General features: G+C 40.7%; 2 protein-coding genes across 3 annotated transcripts in view; both read right to left on the bottom strand.

The window, feature by feature from the left end:
* Positions 1-20468, bottom strand: part of LOC133575682 (major histocompatibility complex class I-related gene protein-like) — a gene marked incomplete at its 3' end in the record, with an annotated part of 187819 nt that overhangs the window by 122241 nt on the left and 45110 nt on the right. The gene's annotated exons all lie outside the window — the stretch shown is intronic.
* The window catches only part of LOC140676605 (uncharacterized), a 37430-nt gene that overhangs the window by 15020 nt on the left and 1942 nt on the right, over positions 1-20468 (bottom strand). The window contains exons 2-3 of one of the 2 annotated variants that reach the window (XM_061928410.1): positions 16566-16784; positions 18-1390 (exon numbers count right to left, since the gene is read on the bottom strand). The exons of the other annotated variant lie outside the window; for it this stretch is intronic. Coding sequence (XP_061784394.1) covers positions 165-1390; positions 16566-16784 — 1445 coding nt within the window. The 3' untranslated portion in view covers positions 18-164. Of the gene's footprint in view, positions 1-17; positions 1391-16565; positions 16785-20468 lie in introns of those variants that run through there. 2 annotated transcript variants of the gene reach the window in all.

The raw sequence follows: 20468 nt of genomic DNA, 5'->3' as shown, positions 1-20468 counted from the left end.
CTCGGGTTGAAAAAAAAACACTTATAGAAAATAACTAATCTATAAATGTAGAAGCATATTAAAAAGATTGTTACACAAACAACAATGTCACACATGTTTTATGTGCTGATGTTGTTAGAAAGTCAAAATTAAAGTTTTGACAGTTTATTTCAAATCCTGCAGTTTCATTTGCTGCTGCTGTTCTCACCAGCACACTTGTGTTTCTTACACTGCTTCTTATAAGAGAATCTTTCACCACACACACTGCAACTCAACACTTTCTCTCCGGTGTGTGTTCTCATGTGTGCTCTAAGGGTTGATCGTTCACAAAAGCTTCTGTTGCAGATTGAACAGGAATGTGATTTTTCTCCAGTGTGTGTTCTCGTGTGTTTTTTCAAATGTTGACTTTCCGCAAAACCTTTACCGCAGACTGAACAGGAAAAAGGCTTTTCACCAGTGTGTGTTCTCATGTGCACTTTCAAATATTCCTTCCTTGTAAAAGATGAGCCACAGATTGAACAGATAAAAGGTTTTTCACCAGTGTGTAACATTGTGTGTTTTTTCAAACTCTGACTGTGTGTAAAACTTTTACCACAAATCGAACAGGTGAAAGGTTTTTCTCCGGTGTGTATTGGCATGTGTTCGTTTAACACATTTTTTTGTGTAAAACCTTTACCGCAGAATGAACAAGAAAAAGGTTTTTCTCCAGTGTGTATTCTCATGTGTACTTTCAAACTCTGACTTACTGTAAAACATTTACCACATTCTGAGCAGGAAAATGGTTTTTCTCCAGTGTGTGTTCTCATGTGCACTTTCAAACTCTGACTGTTAGTAAAACATTTACCACATTCTGAGCAGGAAAACGGTTTTTCTCCGGTGTGCGTTCTCATGTGTATTTTCAGATAAGAACGGGAATGAAAGGATTTGTCACAGTGAGAACATTTGAGGTGAGTGTTGTCAGTGTGACATGTCTTATCATCTTTAGAGTCTTCATCTTCAGTGTCAGGAGAGTGTGACGTTGTGTCCTCACTATCTGATAGTGGAGCTAAGAGCTTGTCTGCTTGTGATCCTCCACAGTGGTCTCCATCAGCTTCTGTTGTCATGTGTTGTGTTGAGCTGCTGCTCTTCTCCTCACTTTCACCTTTGACCTCATCATCTTCACTCTTCACAGGGACACCAGTCACTGGGAACTCCTCCAACCATTTAGCCTGACTGTGTTCCTCCTCTTCCTCTTTAATTTGGGGCGTCAGTGAGTCTTCCTCTTCCTTTTTACAGGGCAGGGTCTGTGTCAAAGAGGAAAAGGAGACACCAGAGGGTCTGTGGCGCCTGGTCTTCCTCTTTGATGGATCCTCCTTCACCATCCTGAAGCTACTCTCCTGTTTTTCAGGCAGAAGTTGTTCTTCACAGACGTCTGCAGGACACAAAATGACAAACATGCTTGAGAAATGTCCAGATTTGATCAGTCACACGAGTTTACATGTACTTAAAATAACAAGTTATTATATGAATTGGCCTGAAAACAAACACACTGCTCTTTACAACATTATTCAAAGGAAAATAAGACCACTTTTTATGAGGGATGGGCAATATGGCCTAAAATCTATATTGCGATAAATTCCCTTCCACCTGAGTGCAGCTGGGATAGGCTCCAGCGCCCCCTGTGGTTTTAATGTCAAGTTACTGATGTATAAACTTGGAGAAAAGATGAGGTTGTTTACAGTGTAACTCTGTACGCTGTATTGTTGTCTCTGCTATGGCACCATCTTGTGGTCGAGTTCGCTCACTGCAAGTGCTGTGGGTTGAAGGTATTTCCTTTTGCTTTGTGGTTTCTTCGTTTATCTCGCCAAGCAACGTTTGTAAGTGTAACCGGGGATTTCCACTGGATGTGGAACGGCGGCGCCACGGCGACAGACTCGTTCCGTTTTTTTGTTTTCAAGTCAATGTGTCAGTTTCCACCGCCTGGCTTCTATATTTAGTGGTCGACTCAACAAGGCAGTTCAATTGAGCTAAAATCTGCTGGTGTGGGACAGGAAGTCATGCATGAACACAAAATAAATGATCCAGTTTACATTCAAAGTAGAATATTCTGTTTAAAGGGGAACATTATCACCAGACCTATGTAAGCGTCAATATATACCTTGATGTTGCAGAAAAAAGACCATATATTTTTTTAACCGATTTCCGAACTCTAAATGGGTGAATTTTGGCAAATTAAACGGCTTTCTATTACCGTATTTTCCGCACTATAAGGCGCACCTAAAAACCACAAATTTTCTCAAAAGCTGACAGTGCGCCTTATAACCCGGTGCGCTTTATATATGGATAAATATTAAGATTCATTTTCATAAAGTTTCGGTCTCGCAACTACGGTAAACAGACGCCATCTTTTTTCCCCGTAGAAGAGGAAGTGCTTCTTCTTCTACGCAAGCAACCGCCAAGGTAAGCACCCGCCCCCATAGAACAGGAAGCGCTTCTTCTACTGTAAGCAACCACCCGCCCGCGTAGAAGAAGAAGAAGCGCGCGGATATTACCGTACGTTTCCTTTCCTTTGTGTGTTTACATCTGTAAAGACCACAAAATGGCTCCTACTAAGCGACAGGTTTCCGGTTCATGAAAAGACGCAAGTGAAGTGAATTATATTTATATAGCGCTTTTCTCTAGTGACTCAAAGCGCTTTACATAGTGAAACCCAATATCTAAGTTACATTTAAACCAGTGTGGGTGGCACTGGGAGCAGGTGGGTAAAGTGTCTTGCCCAAGGACACAACGGCAGTAACTAGGATGGCGGATGCGGGAATCGAACCTGCAACCCTCAAGTTGCCGACACGGCCGCTCTACCAACCGAGCTATACCGCCCCACAATGCAATCTCTCCATCCGCACACGGACTACTACCGGTATTTCACAGCAACTGCCTAAAGACTTTCAAGAAAAGCTGGCTACTTTCCGTGCATATTGTAAAAACAAGATAGCTGAAAAAAAGATCCGGCCAGAGAACATTATCAACATGGACGAGGTTCCACTGACTTTTGATATTCCTGTGAACCGCACTGTGGATACAACGGGAGCACGTACGGTGAATATTCGCACCACAGGGAATGAGAAGTCATCCTTCACTGTGGTTCTAGCTTGCCATGCTAATGGCCAGAAACTTCCACCCATGGTGATATTCAAAAGGAAGACCTTGCCAAAAGAGACCTTTCCAGCCGGCGTCATCATAAAAGCTAACTCGAAGGGATGGATGAAGAAAAGATGAGCGAGTGGTTAAGGTAAGTTTACGCGATGAGGCCGGGTGGCTTTTTTCACGCAGCTCCGTCCATGTTGATATACGACTCCATGCGCGCCCACATCACGCTGGTTTTTAATATATTATTAAAGTTTGACTGACCTATCTGACTGTTTTTTTGACATTCCTTTAGCGCAGTTAGATGCGGCTTACAACACGGGGCGGCTTATAGGTGGACAAAGTTTTGAAATATGCCGTTCATTGAAGGTGCGGCTTATAACCCAGGGCGCCTTATGGTGCGGAAAATACGGTACTCACATCGGGAAGCAATCCGCCATTTTCTCAAACACCGAGTCAAATCAGCTCTGTTATTTTCCGTTTTTTCGACTGTTTTCCGTACCTTGGAGACATCATGCCTCGTCGGTGTGTTGTCGGAGGGTGTAACAACACGAACAGGGACGGACGGATTCAAGTTGCACCAGTGGCCCAAAGATGCGAAAGTGGCAAGAAATTGGACGTTTGTTCCGCACACTTTACCGACAAAAGCTATGCTACGACAGAGATGGCAAGAATGTGTGGATATCCTGCGACACTCAAAGCAGATGCATTTCCAACGATAAAGTCAAAGAAATCTGCCGCCAGACCCCCATTGAATCTGCCGGAGTGTGTGAGCAATTCAGGGACAAAGGACCTCGGTAGCACGGCAAGCAATGGCGGCAGTTTGTTCCCGCAGACGAGCGAGCTAAACCCCCTGGATGTCTTGGCTCACACCGTCCCTTATGCCACCGAAGATGATCAAGAGAAGAATATCGACCCTAGCTTCCCTGGCCTGCTGACATCAACTCCAAAACTGGACAGATCAGCTTTCAGGGAAAGAGCGCGGATGAGGGTATGTCTACACAATATATTAATTGATGAAAATTGGGCTGTCTGCACTCTCAAAGTGCATGTTGTTGCCAAATGTATTTCATATGCTGTAAACCTAGTTCATAGTTGTTAGTTTCCTTTAATGCCAAACAAACACATACCAATCGTTGGTTAGAAGGCGATCGCCGAACTCGTCCTCGCTTTCTCCCGTGTCGCTGGCTGTCGTGTCGTTTTCGTCGGTTTCGCTTGCATACGGTTCAAACCGATATGGCTCAATAGCTTCAGTTTCTTCTTCAATTTCGTTTTGGCTACCTGCCTCCACACTACAACCATCCGTTTCAATACATGCGTAATCTGTTGAATCGCTTAAGCCACTGAAATCCGAGTCTGAATCCGAGCTAATGTCGCTATACCTTGCTGTTCTATGCGCCATGTTTGTTTGTATTGGCATCACTGTGTGACGTCACAGGAAAATGGACGGGTGTATATAACGATGGTTAAAATCAGGCACTTTGAAGCTTTTTTTAGGGATATTGCGTGATGGGTAAAATTTTGAAAAAAACTTCGAAAAATAAAAGCCACTGGGAACTGATTTTTAATGGTTTTAACCCTTCTGAAATTGTGATAATGTTCCCCTTTAAGGCGGATGGTATTCTACTCTTTGAAAAGTCCTAATGGACATGAAGTCAACTTATCAAAAGGTTTTCAGACCTAATTTCACCTCCTTGACACAAATGGACGAAGACATGCTGATTCTAAAAAGGCCCAAAATTAAAGAATCATTTAACAGGCATATCCTGGGTAGCTATATGGGGGCCTGTACTTCAGCGTCGTATTAAAATGACTAGTTCCATCTCCAACATGAACACTAACACTACTAACACTACTGCACACAGGAAAACGTGTGGAGGAGAATTGCAAGTAGTCGAAACAAAGATTGTGAATAACTGAGAAGAGGCTCACTTTGTTCATGTAAGTCTACTGTGGAATTAACATGCTCAGGTGCTGAGAGCGATGCACAGAGTGAGACCTCTTAGTCCAGTTTAAAATCCAGAGACCAAGAAGGAAACACACGGACATAGCAATGTATTGATGACAGCAATATTTAAGTTATTAGGTTTGTTTTCATTTACCGTATTTTTCGGACTATAAGGCGCACTTAAAATCCTTTAATTTTCTCAAAAATCGACAGTGCGCTTTATAACACGGTGTGCCTAATGTACGGAATAATTCTGGTTGTGCTTACCGACCTCGAATCAATTTTACTTGGTACATGGTGTAATGATAAATGTGACCAGTCACAGTCACACATAACAGATATGTGTAGACTGCAATATGACACCAGTAAACAACACCAAACTTTAAATGTTCCATTGAAAATAAAGAACATTGCACACGGCACTCAAAAATCTGTCAAAATGTTTTAGTACGACTTTGAAGCCGCACCGCTTGATGGACTGTCGACTCATTAAGGCTACCGTAGTCAAATATAGAAAATATTACTATGGTGTGTGTGTGTATAAGGACTGCAAAATGGCACCCATTAGCAGACATTATCTGGTGTTTTGTTTCACAATATTATGCAAAACTAACTTTTCTTAACTTCTGGTACCTGCTGATGTGTATTTGGGATCTGCATAAGTCCTGAACATTTTCACACGTCCGCCACTGTAGTCCGTGACGATGCCATAGTCTATCTACGCTTCTTCTTTTTCTCCATTTTCTTGTTATGGGACATTCTGTCATGTCTGTGATCATGTTTTGTTTAGTTATGTTTTGCTTGGTTTTTGGACACTTTTTAGTTCTTGTCTTCCCTCTCTTTGTCACCATAGTAACCATTAGTTTCACCTGGTTCACATCGTCATGTCACGCACCTGTCTCACGTTTTCACATTTTGAGTCACGCACCTGTTTTCACTAATCATGTCATCACTATTTAAGCCTGTAGTTGCCAGGCAGTCAGCCTGGCGACATCACTCTTGACACATTCATGCTGCTCTTTGCTTCCGCAAGTAAGTTGTGTTTATTTATGCCACAGTTAGTGTCTTTTGTTTTGCCATGTTCATAGTTATGCATAGTCCAAGTTTTTGTTCCCTGCGTTAAGTTTTGTGCCTCCACTGTGAGCGCCTTTTGTTTGTTCTTTTTTTGAGTGTTAAAATTAAATATGTATTTACCTTCACGCCATGTCCGGTCCAAATCATTTGCACCATGGGAAAACAAACCACGCCAAAGTCCAAGTCTTGACATATTAATTTTCTGCTTTTGCCATTTCTAATATAAAGTAGCGTAAAGTTCTAACTTATATCTCGCTATTGAAGTGCTAAAACTACCGGTGTAGTGAGTTTACATAATTCACCCAAGGAACTTTAGTTATTAGAGAGTTCCGGTCGGACGGTTTTTCACGGGACACATTTCCGGCGTTGTTGTTGCACGAGTGAGCCACGGATGAGGAGATGCTGCTCGTTGCTCATTGACACTTCTTCCACTCCCGTCCTTGCACACTACACGGCTACAACAAAGATGACGGGGACAAGAAGCTGTCGAAGGTGAGCCACGTAAATAAGACCGCACACAAAACTGCACATCCTGAAGCGACTGTCAGAAAGCGACTTGCTCCCCTCACCTCCCAGGCGGTGAACAAGGGGATGGCTCAAATGAGGACCAATTTCCTAGTTTTTGTGAGACAATCATTGGTACTTTTACTTTAACTTATGCAACATTTTGACCAAAGAATCACCATCACATGTTATGTAGACCACAAAGAAGTGTTTCACATTTAGAAAAAAATAATAATATGACTCCTTTAAAGGCCTACTGAAATGCGATTTTCTTATTTAAACGGGGATAGCAGGTCCATTCTATGTGTCATACTTGATCATTTCGCGATATTGCCATATTTTTGCTGAAAGGATTTAGTAGAGAACATCGACGATAAAGTTCGCAACTTTTGGTCGCTGATAAAAAAGCCTTGCCTGTACCGAAAGTAGCAGACGAGTAGCGTGACGTCACAGGTTGTGGAGCTCCTCACATCTGCACATTGTTTACAATCATGGCCACCAGCAGCGAGAGCGATTCGGACCGAGAAAGCGACGATTTCCCCATTAATTTGAGCGAGGATGAAAGATTTGTGGATGAGGAAAGTGAGAGTTAAGGACTAGAGGGCAGTGGGAGCGATTCAGATAGGGAAGATGCTGTGAGAGGCGGGTGGGACCTGATATTCAGCTGGGAATGACTAAAACAGTAAATAAGCACAAGACATATATATACTCTATTAGCCACAACACAACCAGGCTTATATTTAATATGCCACAAATTAATCCCGCATAACAAACACCTCCCCCCTCCCGTCCATATAACCCGCCAATACAACTCGAACACCCGCACAACACACTCAATCCCACAGCCCAAAGTACCGTTCACCTCCCCAAAGTTCATACAGCACATATATTTCCCCAAAGTCCCCAAAGTTACGTACGTGACATGCACATAGCGGCACGCACGCACGGGCAAGCGATCAAATGTTTGGAAGCCGCAGCTGCATGCGTACTCACGGTACCGCGTCTGCGCATCCAACTCAAAGTCCTCCTGGTAAGAGTCTCTGTTGTCCCAGTTCTCCACAGCTTGACTGTCATCTTCCGGGAATGTAAACAATGAAACACCGGCTGTGTTATCCGGCACAACAGTCAAGGGGTGCATTTGACGGCGGGGGTGCGTTATCCGGCACAACACCTGCCGCAATACACCGCTTCCCACCTACAGCTTTCTTCTTTGCTGTCTCCATTGTTCATTGAACAAATTGCAAAAGATTCACCAACACAGATGTCCAGAATACTGTGGAATTTTGCGATGAAAACAGACGACTTAATAGCTGGCCACCATGCTGTCCCAAAATGTCCTCTACAATCCGTGACGTCACGCGCAGGCGTCATCATTTCGAGACGTTTTCAGCAGGATATTTCGCGCAAAATTTAAAATTGCACTTTAGTAAGCTAACCCGGCCGTATTGGCATGTGTTGCAATGTTAAGATTTCATCATTGATATATAAACTATCAGACTGCGTGGTCGGTAGTAGTGGGTTTCAGTAGGCCTTTAATGCGCCCTTATATATGAAAAAATATTTTTTTAAATAGATCATTTATCGGCCGTATGGTCCGGAAAATACGGTAGTTCCATTTCCAACATTAAAGCCAGTTTCGCTAACACTACTGGCCATGCCAGAAACCTGAGCGTTGTAGGTTCGCTCCCCGCCTCTTACCATCCAAATCGCTGCCGTTGTGTCCTTGGGCAGGACACTTCACCCTTGTCCCCCGTGCCGCTCACACTGGTGAATGAATGATGAATAGGCGTAAACTGGCAGCCACGCTTCCGTCAGTCCACCCTGGCTATTAAAGTAGTTTACCACCACCAGGTGTGACTGAATGATGGGTTCTCACTTCCCGCTTTGAGGGTCTAGAAAAGCGCTATATAAATCTAATCCATTATCATTATTATTATTACTGCACACAGGAAAACGTGTGGAGGTGAACTGCAAGTAGCCGCAACAAAGATTGTGAATGAGTGACAAGAGGCTCACTTTGTTCATGTAAGTCTACTGTGGAATAAACATGCTCAGGTGCTGAGAGCGATGCAGAGTGAGACCTCGTAGTCCAGTTTAAAATCCAGAGACCAAGAAGGAAACACACGGACATAGCAATGTATTGATGACGGCAAGTATTAAGTTATTAGGTTTATTTTCATTTATATTGGAGCCGGCTTACGATTGCATGAATATTTGAATGCCTCTGGATATCGTATTTAATGTTTTTTAATACCATTTAAGGTCTTTATTTAGGCAAAGTCCATTTAATGACTTTTTATGCTTTTTAATGATCCACAGAAACCCTGCTAAAGCTCTTAAATTTAAACAAATATGGACCGATCGATACAAAAATCGACAGCAACAATATCAAGTATAATATCAGTATAAGGTCGATACAGTGGTTTGATCGATATTTTGTATTATATATATATTTTGTTGATTTTGTTACTGTTTTCAAACTTAGTAAAAAAGGAAAACTTTAAGGACATAAACCAAATGATTTAATTAAGAGCCATATTTAAATATTCAATAATTAAACTTCAAAAAAGGGTAATTAGAATAATACACAAAGCGTGCTAATATGAACATACCAATCCATTATTTATAAGTTCTAATGTGTTAAAATGTTCAGATATTGTGTTTTTAAAAACAATGGAAATTATGTTTCGAGTAAAGAACAACAGCCTTCCAGCTTGTATTCTTAGGTTATTTCAATTAAGAGGAGAAAACCATAATTTACGGGGGGTATTGATTTTTGAAATAGGTAAAGCAAGAACGAATATTAAATACAAATGTATTTCAGTTTTAGGAGTTAAATGGTGGAACAAGCTCAGTGATGAGTTGAAGACATGTACTTCTTTGTTAAGGTTTAAGAAAACATTGAAAGGTGAGATAATTGAAAATTATAAAATATAGTAACAATTACTTTCATCCCATTGATTTTGATTTTTTTTTTTTTTAACATTGATGTTCCAGGTAATCTTATTTTCAGTGAAGGTTTAGGATAGGCAAATATAAGCTTTGGCTTCAGCCTATTCCTTTTTCGGTCATGCTTTTTCTTTTATTTTATTTTCCTTTTGTGTGTAAATGTGTATGATTGTTATACTGTATATGTATAGTCTGTACTCTTAAACTGGTCACACAAAATGGTTAATGGTTGATGGTTGATTATATGACCGAAATAAACTTATTTCATTCATTCATATTCAGTGTTGGGACTAACGCGTTACAAAGTAACGCGTTACTGTAACGCCGTTAAGATTCGGCGGTAACTAGTAATCTAACGCGTTATTTTTTTATATTCAGTAATTCAGTTACCGTTACTACATGATGCGTTACTGCGTTATTTTACGTTACTTTTTTTGTAGTATAAAGTGTGTTTTATCGGAGGGCTGCTGTGTCATCGTTCTGATTCTTCTTGTGTCACAAGCCGGAGAAGAGAGAGAGACACGCGCTCTGTGTGTGAGTGAGTGTGAGTGTGTGGAGGGAGGAGAGGGGAGAGGAGGGGAGGCGTGTCTGATCATGGCGGAGCCAGAAGTCGAGTTTGCTAACATGGAGATATTTTCACTACTTTTCTTTTGTCGAGCACAAAGAAAATAACAATTTAGTTAAATGTAAATTGTGCTTTGGATCAAAGATCCCATCTACTGCCCAAAACAGCAATTCAAATCTGCTGAAACAAGCTACATAGCAACATGCTTCGACGAAGCTAGTAAAGAGAGACAGAGACTCCAATGACACTTCACCACGTAAGGATTAACTCTGCCTCTGCTCATCTTTCAGAACTGAAGGTACACACACTCTGTCAATCATAAAGAGGGATGCTAGTGGGCCAGGCCAATCTTTCCTTATCTCTAAACTAAAACTGGGGAAATGTGTAGAGTGTTCTGGGCTTCAGACAAGATTTTGTGTCAGAATTTCTTGAGGAAAAAATGCCTGGTTAGGCTTTGTGTATGTAGTGTGTGCCTTTCTTGCTTTACAGCTATGCTGTTATTATGCTGTTTGTTACTTATGTATGTTATGTTGCAGCTATTTAAAATAGTTTTGTCAATTTGTTCTGGCCAGAAACAAATTGGCCTTTGTAACATATCTTTGTCTTTGTGTGTTGTATGTCGACCACATTGCTTAGCAGAGTTCAGTGATACAAATGTATGTCAAGTTGATCAACAGATTGTATTATTCTCCAGTGCAATAACAGTACTGAAATAAAGGCTAAAAGGGCATTAATTGGAGCTTTAAAAAAAAAAGTAACTAAATAGTTGCTTTTCACAGTAACGCATTACTTTTTGGTGTAAGTAACTGAGTTACTTTTGAAATGAAGTAACTAGTAACTATAACTAGTTACTGTTTTTCAGTAACTAACCCAACACTGTTCATATTCTAACACCACCATCCTGTGTTTTTGTCTGATTATGATCGCGAACAAAAATTGACTCATTGAATGATCTTGAAAAATTTAAATATCAGTATCCACATTGGTATGACCGATACTGCCCCTGTAACTACTGGATCGATACCTAAATGTGTAGTATCAGCCAAAACTAAAGTATCAAACAACAAAACAAGTGCTTATTACATTTTAACAAAAGAGAAGAATAAGTGATTATTACATTTTAACAGAAGTGTAGATAGAAACACGTTACATTAGAAAGTTCCTAAATAAAAATATTGTTCATGGAATTATTGAGACATTTCTAGAATGTATTTACGATTTTTAACGAGATTTTGATAGAATTTAATACATTCTAAGGCCAGCGTGGCTCGGTCGGTAGAGCGGCCGTGCCAGCAACTCGACGGTTCCAGGTTCGATCCGAGTCACTGCCGTTGTGTCCTTGGGCAAGGTACTTTAGCCACCTGCTCCCAGTGCCACCCACACTGGTTTAAATGTACCGTATTTTTCGGACTATAAGTCGCAGTTTTTTCATAGTTTGGCCGAGCTCCAGTGCGACTTATATATGTTTTTTTCCTTCTTTATTATGCATTTTCGGCAGGTGCGACTTATACTCCGAAAAATACGGTAACTTGGATCATGGGCTTCACTATGTAAAGCGCTCTGAGTCACTAGAGAAAAGCGCTAAATAAATATACTTCACTTCACTTAAAAAGGAACCGCACTTTTTTTTTAAATTTATTTTGCCTATCAAGAACCCACGTTTCTTTTCTTTTTTATGCATTCTAAATAGTAAATAAATGCGATCAAAAGTCTGCTTACAATAGAGGCTATTAGAGTCGCACTATTCTGCCAACAAAGAACTTAAAAAGCATCCAAACACCTAAATTAAGGTTTTATGTACCGTATTTTCCGCACTATTAGCCGCACCTAAAAACCACAAATTTACTCAAAAGCTGACAGTGCGGCTTATAACCCGGTGCGCTTTATATATGGATTAATATTAAGATTCATTTTCATAAAGTTTCGGTCTCGCAACTACGGTAAACAGCCGCCATCTTTTTTCCCCGTAGAAGAGGAAGTGCTTCTTCTTCTACGCAAGCAACCGCCAAGGTAAGCACCCGCCCCCATAGAACAGGAAGCGTAGAAGAAGAAGAAGCGCGCGGATATTACGTTTCATTTCCTTTGTGTGTTTACATCTGTAAAGACCACAAAATGGCTCCTACTAAGCGACAGGTTTCCGGTTCATGAAAAGACGCAATCTCTCCATCCGCACACGGACTACTATTTCACAGCAACTGCCTGAAGACTTTCAAGAAAAGCTGGCTACTTTCCGTGCATATTGTAAAAACAAGATAGCTGAAAAAAAGATCCGGCCAGAGAACATTATCAACATGGACGAGGTTCCACTGACTTTTGATATTCCTGTGAACCGCACTGTGGATACAACGGGAGCACGTACGGTGAATATTCGCACCACAGGGAATGAGAAGTCATCCTTCACTGTGGTTCTAGCTTGCCATGCTAATGGCCATAAACTTCCACCCATGGTGATATTCAAAAGGAAGACCTTGCCAAAAGAGACCTTTCCAGCCGGCGTCATCATAAAAGCTAACTCGAAGGGATGGATGGATGAAGAAAAGATGAGCGAGTGGTTAAGGTAAGTTTACGCGAAGAGGCCGGGTGGCTTTTTTCACGCAGCTCCGTCCATGTTGACATTCGACTCCATGCGCGCCCACATCACGCTGGTTTTTAATATATTATTAAAGTTTGACGGACCTATCTGACTGTTTTTTTGACATTCCCTTTAGCGCAGTTAGATGCGGCTTACAACACGGGGCGGCTTATAGGTGGACAAAGTTTTAAAATATGCCGTTCATTGAAGGCGCGGCTTATAACCCAGGGCGGCTTATGGTGTGGAAAATACGGTACATGCAGTAGATATATGTCATTTGGTATCAGGTATATTTTTAAAAAGATGTAATATTTACATATTTTTGCTCATTAGTGCATTCATTTAAAAAAACGCATCACTTACTGTACAATGTCTGCTGTCACTATGACGCAGACTGATAGAATCTAGTTATATTCCCGTTTAGATGAAGAATGACTCATAATCGTCGCACGGAAAAGGGGGGTGAAGCCAAGCGTCTTTTCGTGTCGGGTCTAAATTGGCTCTCAATAGGTACCAACTTGTCAGAGTACATCCTCATCCGTCTACTATCCAGGTGAGAGGCACGATTCATGATCTGGAATAATCTTTCACCAGCACTGAGGTGAGGAAGGAGCTCACCAGCCGGTGATGTCAACATTGGCACACAAGCTATAAATAGTTTGTCTGTGTTAGCACTTATAATAACAATATCACTAATATTTGGTTGATATTCAAGCCACGAAATGCAAATAGAGTATTGTTAGCACTTTTTAGATGGTTATAGAGGACCTCTCATTGGCTCCATTGCAAGTGGACTTTTATTTACATTTATGAGTTAGAATGTGATTTTTAAAAAATATATCCATCGTCATGATGATTGTGAATGATAGAAAAAACTCCCCCAAAAAGTGCAGTTCCCCTCTAAATTCCAATGATTAGATTCAAGACTTTAAGTCTATGAGTAGGGATGGTGTTCGAAAACCGGTTCTACCGATTGTTCGATAAGAAAATAACTGATTCCATGGATTCAAATCCCTTTTTGAGAAACGGTTCCCGTTATCGAAGCCACTATAGTAAAGAAAAAGATTTGGTTCTTTATTCGAATCCCTGAGAACGAATCCCGTGTCACAGGAAATGCCGTAGCTCAGTCATTCGGCGGCAGATACAAAAGCAGCAACAACAATGGACCGGGAAAAAACGCTCCAAGGCATGGCTTCACTTTACTAAGAAATCCGACGAGGAAACGGCTATCTGCAATTATTGCCAGGCTTCGCTTTCCTGTAAGGGGAGCAGTACAACAAACATGTTGAAACATGTTCAGGCCATACATAATCTGAAGGTTAGAGAAACGTGTCGTGTCTTCGACACGTGGAGAAGCAGCGACAGAGATAACGAAGCACGCCCCTCTTCCTCTGCTTCAACCTGCAGTCTCAGTGATAGTGCTGGTAAGTAACTAACGTTAACTGTTGCCGTTTCATTTCCATATGTGCTCACTTGTAGCCTTTAGGCTAAAATAACATTACCTCTTATGTCAACCAGGACTGCAGTAATGTTAGCTAGACTAACGTTACCTAAGCATAGTCAGTGGCTAACGGTAACGTTACCCTTTTTGTATGTGTCTGATAACGTTAACGGTATCTTGTAGCCGACACCACTACAGAGTTTGCAGGTCTGTCTAATAAACTAGTGCTTGCAAGATGTGAATTAAGAATATGTTAAAGGGGAACATTATCACAATTTCAGAATGGTTAAAACCATTAAAAATCAGTTCCCAGTGGCTTATTGTATTTTTTCGAAGTTTTTTTCAAAATTTCACCCATCACGCAATATCCCTACAAAAAGCTTCAAAGTGCCTGATTTTAACCATCGTTATATACACCCGTCCATTTTCCTGTGACGTCACATAGTGATGCCAACACAAACAAACTTGGCGGAAAGAACAGCAAGCTATAGCGACATTAGCTCGGATTCAGACTCGGATTTCAGCGGCTTAAGCGATTCAACAGATTACGCATGTATTGAAACGGATGGTTGTAGTGTGGAGGCAGGTAGCGAAAACGAAATTGAAGAAGAAACTGAAGCTATTGAGCCATATCGGTTTGAACCGTATGCAAGCGAAACCGACGAAAACGACACGACAGCCAGCGACACGGGAGAAAGCGAGGACGAATTCGGCGATCGCCTTCTAACCAACGATTGGTATGTGTTTGTTTGGCATTAAAGGAAACTAACAACTATGAACTAGGTTTACAGCATATGAAATACATTTGGCAACAACATGCACTTTGAGAGTGCAGACAATTTCTTGCCACTTTCGCATCTTTGGGCCACTGGTGCAACTTGAATCCGTCCCTGTTTGTGTTGTTACACCCTCCGACAACACACCGACGAGGCATGATGTCTCCAAGGTACGGAAAACAGTCGAAAAAACGGAAAATAACAGAGCTGATTTGACTCGGTGTTTGAGAAAATGGCGGATTGCTTCCCGATGTGACGTCACGTTGTGACGTAATCGCTCCGAGAGCGAATATTATAAAAGCGTTTAATTCGCCAAAATTCACCCATTTAGAGTTCGGAAATCGGTTAAAAAAATATATGGTCTTTTTTCTGCAACATCAAGGTATATATTGACGCTTACATAGGTCTGGTGATAATGTTCCCCTTTAACGTTATCCGATTTCAGATGATGACATTCATGACAGCCAGCGTGACCAGGGCAGTGTTTGCTCTGTAGCACATAGCGTTAACCCATTTACCGTGGCGAGGTATAACGCAGAGCGTAGCATGATGTTGGAGGAGGAGAGTAACAACATTACTCGCAAGCTAACGAGAATGATGGTGAAAAATCTCCTCCCCTTCAACTTGGTGAACACAGACGAATACAAGTACCGTATTTTTCGGACTATAAGTCGCAGTTTTTTTCATAGTTTGGCCGGGGGTGCGACTTATAATCAGGAGCGACTTATGTGTGAAATGATTAACACATTAGCGTAAAATATCAAATAATATTATTTATCTCATTCACGTAAGAGACTAGACGTATAAGATTTCATGGGATTTAGTGATTAGGAGTGACAGATTGATTGGTAAACGTATAGCATGTTCTATATGTTATAGTTATTTGAATGACTCTTACCATAATATGTTACGTTAACATACCAGTTGGTTATTTATGCCTCATATAACGTACACTTATTCAGCCTGTTGTTCACTATTCTTTATTTATTTTTAATTGCCTTTCAAATGTCTATTCTTGGTGTTGGCTTTTATCAAATACATTTCCCCCAAAAATGCGACTTATACTCCAGTGCGACTTATATATGTTTTTTTCCTTCTTTATGATGCATTTTCGGCCGGTGCGGCTTATACTCCGGAGCGACTTATACTCCGAAAAATACGGTAGGTTAATAATTTTATTTTGCTGACATGTACTGGAGCAAAAAGTAAACAACACCATTACTCTGAGATTTGTGTCAAATGTAAAGTGCTGTACAATACAAATTAATGCAGGATTTTCCCTGTATGTATTTTTCTTAGGTGGCCCACTTAAAGGGGGTAACAGTCAATATTTATTTATTTAATTTAATTTAATTTTTTTCTTAAAAAATAAAAGTGAGCTTTTGTCAAACCATGTATTATGTTTTTTTTCCCCCATTTACAACAACCTATCTGAATTTGATAAGAGAATCGGTTCGATAAGAGGATTCAATAGCGGCATCGAAATCGATAATTTCTTAACAAACATCATACCTGTATATAAGCATGAAGTGATGAAGCCTACTTGGATGAGAGGACAAACGTCTTCTAAGACAAAGTGAACAGTCCAGTTGTGATGGATTGAATGCCCTGAGAATAAAATGATATGTGCTTACTTGGACTGTGATGAAGCTGTGAGGACTCAGGTGGTTTGTCTTCATTCTCTTCAGTCTTCACAGAGACAAGAGTCAGTGGAAACTTGGTGAGAGCATCCTCCTCCTGCCCTAGAAGACACTCTCCCTCCTGAGTGATCCACACTTCCTCCTCTTCCTCTTTAATGTGGGGGGGCTGTGGATCCTCCTCTTCCTCTTTAATGTGGACCGGCTGCTGGACGTCTGTTGGGTAAATAAGTAAATAAGATAAAGAGAAAATAGAAATAGTTTTGGACTGACACTGTTAACACAATCACATTATTTGTGTTATTTTGTGTGTTGTGTTAAAAATGTGTAGCAAAACAATCAATAAAATACGGGAAACACTTCCTTTTGTCCCAGAAACTAAAATTAATTAAAAAGTGAGTACGAAAACGGACTTGGAAATTTGATGGGGGGGCGAGAGGCAATTTGAAAAGGTTTTTTTTATAAATACGAGGCAGCATTGATTGAGGCATTCTTAACTTTACACTCACTGATATTTTATTCTGTATACGGTGAATGACACCTGAACTTTATCTCTAAACTTAACAATCTTATAATGACATAGACATTACCATAACTTCAATAACATGGAAATAAGAAATCTAATTCCAAAATCACTTAAATAGTATGTTATTGTCATCATGCATTGGTTGGCTGGGCCAAAAGGAACTTTTAACAAAACATGTTTTACTATGTGGTGTTTTTATAGAGTTTTTCCAACAACAATTCCTTTTTAGAAATTGGAGACCATCTACGACACGCTAAAGGAAAGTCAGTCACCTTTATGTTCTTTTAATAAATCAAGTGTTGACTACTTTGGTTATTGAAAATAAATGTTTACTTCCACTTATTGATGCATGTAGGTCAGAATCAGGAAGTAAAATAACAACTTGAATAAGATTAGATTACAGAATAAAACGTATTTGGTTACTGTGTAAGTTTTGTAAACCTGTATCTACATGTTTACATCTTCTTGGGAGTGGAACACAGATATGTCCCGAAAGGACGCACCAATTTTTAAAACCTTCAGTAAGTAAGCTGTGCCACCAACATTGCCTCACTTAGAACATTACGCAAACTACCAGGGTGAGTGAGTCCTTTTAAACCATCATAGACCTCGTTGTTACTTCTGACCAGTCTAAGATCACCACAAGTGGAACTACTGTATGCGGCTTAAGTGATCATTCCAAAATTTTCTGTACCCATTAAGAACATAGAACTGCAGCTGACAGCTACAAAACAAGCAAAGCTATAATGCTCTAGACCTACACTAGCAAGGCTTTCAATGACAAACTGGCAAATTACCGTATTTTCCGCACTATAAGGCGCACCGGATTATTAGCCGCACCTTCTATGAATTACATATTTCATAATTTTGTCCACCAATAAGCCGCCCCGGACTATAAGCCGCGCCTACGCTGCGCTAAAGTGAATGTCAAAAAAACGCTGCGCTAAAGTGAATGTCAAAAAAACAGTCAGATAGTTCAGTCAAACTTTAATAATATATTGAAAACCAGCGTTCTAACAACTCTGTCCCAAAATGTACAAATGTGCAATCACAAACATAGTAAAATTCAAAATGGTGTAGAGCAATAGCAACATACCGGTAATGTTGCTCGAACGTTAATGTCACAACACACAACACACAAAATAAACATAGCGCTCACTTTCTGAAGTTATTCTTCATTCGTACCGGTAAATCCTTCGAATTCTTCGTCTTCGGTGTCCGAATTGAAAAGTTGCGCTAGCGTGGCTTCCAAAATGGCGGGCTCCGTCTCTTCGAAATCATCGGATTCAGTGTCGCTGTTGTTGTGCAGCAGTTCTGTGAATCCTGCCTTCCGGAAAGCTCGGACCACAGTTGTGACAGAAATATCTGCCCAGGCATTTACAATCCACTGGCAGATGTTGGCGTATGTTGTCCGGCGTTGTCTGCCCGTCTTAGTGAAGGTGTGTTCGCCTTCGGTCATCCATTTTTCCCACGCAGTTCGCAGTCGTGATTTGAATGCCCTGTTGACACCAATATCCAGCGGTTGGAGTTCTTTGGTTAATCCACCCGGAATGACGGCGAGTGTTGTATTTGTGTGCTTCACTTGTTTTTTGACACCATCTGTGATGTGGGCGCGCATAGAGTCATATATCAACATGGACGGAGCAGCGTGAAAAAAGCCACCCGGCCGCTTCGCGTAAACTTCCCTTAACCACTCGCTCATCTTTTCTTCATCCATCCATCCCTTCGAGTTAGCTTTTATGATGACGCCGGCTGGAAAGGTCTCTTTTGGCAAGGTCTTCCTTTTGAATATGACCATGGGAGGAAGTTTCTGGCCATTAGCATGGCAAGCTAGAACCACAGTGAAGGACGACTTTTCATTCCCAGTGGTGCGAATATTCACCGTACGTGCTCCCGTTGAATCAACAGTGCGGTTCACAGGAATATCAAAAGTCAGTGGAACCTCGTCCATGTTGATAATGTTCTCTGGCCGGATCTTTTTTTCCGCTATCTTCTTTTTACAATATGCACGGAAAGTAGCCAGCTTTTCTTTAAAGTCGTTAGGCAGTTGCTGTGAAACAGTGGTCCGTGTGCGGATGGAGAGATTGCGTCTTTTCATAAACCGAAAACACCAAGAAGCACCACCTTTAAAATCATCCAGGTGAAGTTCGCTTGCTAGCGTTGTTGCCTTCATTCGAATAGTGATGGTGCTGACACTTCTGCTTGCTGCTCTCTGCTCAACAACCCACTGTTCGAGTTCGTCCTCCAACTGTTGCCATCGTGCTTTGTTCCCTCGGAAGCTCTGTTTTGTCTTCTTTACCTGGCGCAGGTCATCTTCTTGCTTCCTCCACCTACGCACCATTGATTCATTTATGTTATATTCTCTTGCTGCTGCTCTATTTCCGTGTTCTTCGGCATGACTTATTGCCTTAAGTTTAAATTCTGCGTTATAAGCGTGTCGTTTAGTAGGAGCCATTTTGTAGTCTGGTCTTTACAGATGTAGACAAACAAAGGAAATGAAACGAAATATCCGCGCGCTTCTTTTTCTTCCGGGGGCGGGCGGTAGCGCTTCCTGTTCTATGGGGGCGGGTGCTTACCTTGGCGGTTGCTTGCGTAGAAGAAGAAGCACTTCCTGTTCTACCGGGAAAAAAGATGGCGGCTGTTTACCGAAGTTGCGAGATCGAAACTTTATGAAAATTAATCGTAATAAAGCGCACCGGGTTATAAGGCGCACTGTCATCTTTTGAGAAAAATTGTGGTTTTTAGGTGCGCCTTATAGTGCGGAAAATACGGTAAGACTTGCGGTACTTGCAAGTACACAGGTTTTGGGTCGATTCCTACACTCAGAAAAGTAGATAACTTCACAGTCAAAGTGGGTGACAATATTATAACAAACAAAAATTGCATTACCTATCTTGGCTGCATCGTAGAGACTAATCTCTCCAGACGAAGGTAGTCAAAGAATCAACCAACGAATTCTGTTCTTACTAGTGTTGTCTCGATACCAATATTTTGGTACCGGGACCTGTACCAAAATGTATTTTGAAATTTTTCTAAATAAAAGGGACCACAAAAAAGTGCATTATTGGCTTTATTTTAACAAAAAAATCTTAGGGTAAATTAAACATGTTTTTTATTTCAAGTTAGACCTTAAATAAAATAGTGAACATACTAGACAACTTGTCTTTTAGTAGTAAGTAAACAAACAAAAGCTCCTAATATAGTCTGCTGACATATGCAGTAACATATTGTGTCATTTATATTCTATTATTTTGTCAAAATTATTAAGAACAAGTGGTAGAAAATTGATTATTAATCTACATGTTCATTTACTGTTAATATCTGCTTATTTTCTGTTTTAACATGTGCTATCTACACTTCTGTTAAAATGTAAT

The sequence above is a fragment of the Nerophis lumbriciformis genome, linkage group LG33 (assembly GCF_033978685.3).
Source record: "Nerophis lumbriciformis linkage group LG33, RoL_Nlum_v2.1, whole genome shotgun sequence".
In the NCBI taxonomy this organism is placed as follows: domain Eukaryota; kingdom Metazoa; phylum Chordata; class Actinopteri; order Syngnathiformes; family Syngnathidae; genus Nerophis; species Nerophis lumbriciformis.
This window is presented reverse-complemented; position numbering and strand designations above follow the sequence as displayed.